General features: G+C 33.9%; 1 protein-coding gene across 1 annotated transcript; it reads right to left on the bottom strand.

Moving 5' to 3' along the window:
- Positions 1–655: 655 nt before the first annotated feature.
- On the bottom strand, positions 656–3020 carry LOC120155985. The gene is made up of 4 exons (XM_039167423.1): positions 2721–3020; positions 1471–1597; positions 830–969; positions 656–693 (listed from the first exon to the last, which is right to left on the bottom strand). Exons 1-4 carry the CDS (start codon positions 3003–3005, stop codon positions 673–675), a joined length of 573 nt encoding a protein of 190 aa, XP_039023354.1. The 5' UTR covers positions 3006–3020; the 3' UTR covers positions 656–672.
- Between the last annotated feature and the right edge of the window lie 2108 nt (positions 3021–5128).

Genomic DNA, 5128 nt, shown 5'->3' with positions numbered 1-5128 from the left:
CTCTAATCCAAAAGGAGGGAAACAAAAAAAAATATTATTTCACTAAGGATAAGTTAAAATCCACCCAAATTAGAACGAATGCATAGATAAGTTGCATACTAACAACCCTTGCTTTGGATTCAATCACAGAAAACCCAATTCTTTGGTGCAACCAACTCAATTGCAAAATCACCAAAACAGCCCCACAACAGTAGAAGATCACAACTCTTTCGATAGAACAATGTAGATTGAATACAAGTTTTAAATATACATAGAGAACGATCCACCTGCATGATCAATCACAAAAAAAAATCCTAAAAGGAATTACAGAAGTCAACAAAGTTTTTAGAAAAGAAAGAATGAAAAATAAGAAATGAAAGAGAAGAATGGAGATGCCTATGTTCAACGGAAGGGGAAGAGAAACAGACGCCAAATTATATCATGTTAGAATTTGCCCAGAAACCGTTGAATCTCGTCTTGTTTGAAAGGAAGAGAAACAGGTTTACCTGTGATACGAAATGACTTTGAACGACATCGACTAGTTGTGCTTTCGATGGATTGGGGATGTCATCCACCTAGCATTAGCATAAGCAATTACATTTAACAACTTTTTCTTCTTCTGTTATAAATGTGCCTATTTCTTGTGCCAAGATCTTACAAGATTGAAGTGTCGCGAATATCTCCATAAAGCAGCTATCTCGAGTTTGCTAAGGTCTACCTTCGACAGGGGAGATTAATGGAAAAATACAACCCACATTACTCCAATAATAGTTAGCTAACATAATTGAATAATAAACCAAAAGAACTTAAATAAAAACCGAATACAAGTTCGATAAAAATCATTATTTACCGTGGAGCCAACAGTAGTGGAAACAGAACCCTTAGATTGTGAGTCACAAGAAAGAGACCTGCTCATAGTCTTGTGAGAAGAACCAGTTGATTTATGGGTTCTATGCCTCGATCTGTGCGACTTGTGAGTGTCATCAGATACTGGAAATTGAGACATATTCAGGATTAAAGAGAGAAAAAGTACGGTGGGACCAATATAAAGATAAAGCAATGAAACATTGAAGCTTTTAGAAATAGCAAAAGTTAAAGTGAAGATACAAAGGATCCTATGTTTCAGGCTCAACTACAATTCACTAGGAGGAAATTATCATACACCAGATGGTTAATCTCAAAGTAAAGTATAATTAGAGATCAAAAAGATGGTTAATCTCAAAGTTAAGTATAATTAGAGATCAAAAATCACCAAGGATGATAAGCATAACACTTCCCTCCAAGACAAAGAGGTCTTGCACACAATACATGAGAACTTGAGTAGTCGACACAAGAAAAGAAATATCTTTTCCACTACATATGAATGAAATTATTAGAAGCGCATACGAAAGAGACAGACAATCAAGACTATTGTTGGTTTGAAATGGCTTAGCGGTTCGACATTATACACATCTAAATTATGAGGCTGATGCATTTTTGGAAGGAACTCACCCATGTCTGATCCATTACACAGCATGTTTTCGAATTCAAGATCGCTGTCATCTTCGTTGCCAGTAGGTGCTTCAATTACGCTGAGTGCATTTCTCTGTAGCTTTACTTCTATGCCATTAGTAAGAACCTGTGGTTTTTATTAATTAGACAAACAAATATCACTATCAGCTACACAGTAAACAAATGCCTAATCCACCAAAATAAACTAAATGGTCAGCTAGAATTAACATTGTCAATTTGTATTTCAATCCACTAGCCAATCCAGGGTTTTTACAAATAAAATAAAATCTGGTCTTGAATGCATATAATTCAACGCGAAATCTATGATCAGCAACAATAAGAAAAGATAGCAAATTATGGGAGAGAAAAATCAACATCAAAATATGATCATTTCCAGCAAACTATGAATTAATGGCATAATAAATCATGTGAAACAAAAATGAAAGTTACAAAAAAGGGGGAATCTGAACAGAAAAAAAAAAGTGGGGATTTTCTTAAAAACCAAGAAAGCAAAATCAAAACTCAATTCCAAAAACAGCATCAAAACTCCGAAAATAAAATGAGGTTCCAATGAGAAAAACTTCCAAAATCAATTCCAACAAAATCCCAAAAATATTGAATAAAAAATGCCGTCTCAATTTTAAGATGAAACTCGTAATAATTTGTTATTAAAAAAGGGAAATGAATAGCAATGCTTTACAGTAGATTACAAACAATTTTTTTTTATAAAAAAGGACCAAAATTCTTGAAAAATCAAAATTCATTGTAAAAATCATACATTTACTAAAACACTTGGAAATTCCAGATCCATAGACTAAAACTTACATGCAATCAAAACCCACTCCCAAGACCTCAAATTTGCAACTTGAGGCCAGTAGAAAAAACCATTGTTTTTATTTGATAAAATGATAGAAATCAAATTCAAGATTGATATTTGCAGTTTTAGTAAAAAAAATTATAAAACAGGACAGTCAACTGTATTACAGAGAAAAAAAGGATTAAAATGAAAATCACCCAAAACAAATACGGATAATGAAATGAACAGAAAAGTTCACTCGATAAAATATCAAACGTTTAATAATTGAAAATCTCAAATTGAATGCACATTACCTTAAGAAAAGTAAAATTTGAATTAACTAAATCTTGAAAATATAAACATTATAAACCAGAAATTAAGAGCAGCCAATTTCAAGATCAAACCGCAAAACCCTTTTTTACCAAAAACTGAAAAAAGAAATCCAAAGAATTACCAGCCAATGCCACCCGCCAAGCCCAACAGCCTTCTTGACCACGCCTTGAAGACCAACAAGAACAGATTTAGTACGGTTATCAACCACTTTAGTATGACGTGGCAGCACCGAGAGCTCTTCTTCGCTACTGTCTCCGCAACTTTGTAACTGCGAGAAACCACCGCCATTGACGGTACTCTCCATTGCCTCCAACATAGTTTCTCCAACAAGCCCCAACTCAGGTGGGTGAAACTCAGTAAAAATTCCAGAGCCAGGGATCAAAATTACATTTGATCGGAAGATCATGCATTGGTGAATACGTATAATTGGTTTTCGTAAGTAGAGGAGAGAGAAATTAAGGCAAAATATGGAATTTCGTGGAAGAGAAAACACAGTTGAGAGTAGGCCTGTAAATGAACTGAACGTTCAGCGAACCGTTCATGAATCGTGCAGCGGAAGTTTGTTTATGTGCGTTTATTTATTAAATGAACGAACATGAACAAGATTTTGTGTTCGTTTAATTAAATGAACGAACATGAACATAGGTCTCGTTCGTTCATTTACGTTCGTGAACGTTCGGTTATGTTCGTTCGATTATGTTTGTTTATGTTCGTTCGTTTATGTTCGTTTATTTATGTTTAACCCAATCTTTTTAAATCAATTTTGGTGACTAATTTGTAAGTATCTTAAAAATATTAATTAATCTGATATTCTGATGATCAACTCCATAATTAACCCAATTTTATTTGGAAAACCCAACAATATTAACATGGTTTAGTTCTTTTTGAACAATCCATAAGCTGCATACCCAGCACCGTCACATCCACTGCGTCGGAACCTATGTGACTGTGCCACCAACAATACTTATGTTCGTGTTTTCGAGTTTAGTTGGGCTAACTTTGAAAGTTTTCGAGTTCGAGTCGAGCTCAGTAATACTCGAGCTCGACTTGGCTCGTTTACACCCCTAGTTAGGGTCTCCAATGTTTATGTTCGTTTATGTTCGTGTTCGTTTATGTTCGTTTATTTATTAAATGAACGAACATGAACAAAAAAATTTTGTTCTTTTATGTTCGTGTTCGTTTATTTATTAAATGAACGAGCATGAACATACTTCCATTCGTGTGCGTTCGGTTCGTTTACAGGCCTAATTGAGAAAGGAGGGGACCAAAAAATCAGAGCAGTTGTTTTTTTCTAGGGAGAGAGACTGGTTTTAGTTTATTGGTTCGTGTCGCTAGGAATCCCGACAAAACAAAATGGACCAATCAAAGGATTCCACGTAGGGATGTGAGACCTTTTCGTCAATCATGCGTTACAGAGAGGACAGGAAAATTCTCTGAAATAGCAGTTGAGGTTTTACTAGCAGTGAAATAGTAGTAAAATCACCGGATTCCACCTTTTGGTTTTACGTTACTTCTTAATAGTTTGTAAAAGAATTTCTAATGCAAAATTACAGTTTGCAATATTTATTTATACGAGTTTTCTCAAATAGATTTTTAATGTAAAATCATCGTTTTTTCTAGTTTTTTTAGTCAATAATCATTTTTTTAAAAGTAAAATTTTGATTGAAAATGAGTTGTTTGGAAATGTTTAAACGTTTAAAATGAAATTTTGGCTAAAAACAGTTCCATAAAAATTCCTCAAGTGCATGACATCTATAATAACTCAAAATCACTATATTCGGTAATAAGCTTTTTAAATCATTCAATGTTTAGATATGAGGTTTTTTATTTATTTAAATATAATTTTTTGGTAATAATTTAAATATATTTTTTGGTAATAATTTAAATATAATTTTTAAACATGTGCCCATTGAGTGATTTAAGACAAGGCTAATACATGTGCCACACATCAACTATGGACTAAATAGTTTTTCTTAATTTTAATTTCAGAGATTAACTTTAATTTTTAATTAAATTTCAAACAAATTCGTAAATCAAGAAAGACTCGAGGTCCTAACGCGTGATTTTATCATTTCCCAAGTAAGAGGAGTTTAAAATCCCTCCCATTTTTTCGGAGGCTTCCCAAAATAAAAATCCATAGTCTATCTCAACTTTTAGATTTCTCTCTCTCATTTTTCCTTAAAGAAACTTTTATCGTCGTTTTGTCGTCGTCTACAACTTCATTCATCTCACCATCCATACCATCGTGTTCCTGGTAAAATTTTGAGTCCATCGGTGTCTTTATTTCCGTCATTATCGTCGGCGTGTGAAAGGGTAAGAAACAACAAGTTTATAATCGTTCACAATTGTGAATCAAGTTTGGCAAGTGACTAAAAACTTCGTGTTTTTAGTTTTCATAATTTTTCCAAAATTTTAACACCCAAACCGTCGCACGCACCGTCTTGCGCGTGAGGCTTCTCCATCGTTTGGGAGAGCTTTTGGAACCGGGTCAACCCAACTCGTATTTCGACCCATTCTAGTACCCAGCCC

Source organism: Hibiscus syriacus, unplaced genomic scaffold (genome assembly GCF_006381635.1).
Source record: "Hibiscus syriacus cultivar Baekdansim isolate YM2019G1 unplaced genomic scaffold, ASM638163v2 tig00111210_pilon, whole genome shotgun sequence".
Lineage (NCBI taxonomy): Eukaryota > Viridiplantae > Streptophyta > Magnoliopsida > Malvales > Malvaceae > Hibiscus > Hibiscus syriacus.
Note: the sequence above shows the minus strand (reverse complement) of the source record. Positions and strands in the feature narration are given on the sequence as shown.

Bases quoted from the DNA above. Each gene is read 5' to 3' on its own strand.
- LOC120155985 (XM_039167423.1), bottom strand. From the start codon at position 3,005: ATGATCTTCCGATCAAATGTAATTTTGATCCCTGGCTCTGGAATTTTT. The intron at 1,598-2,720 runs GTAATTCTTTGG...TAAAAACCACAG, and splicing joins TTGGCGGGTGGCATTGGCTG to GTTCTTACTAATGGCATAGA. The intron at 970-1,470 runs GTGAGTTCCTTC...CTCAATTTCCAG, and splicing joins GTGTAATGGATCAGACATGG to TATCTGATGACACTCACAAG.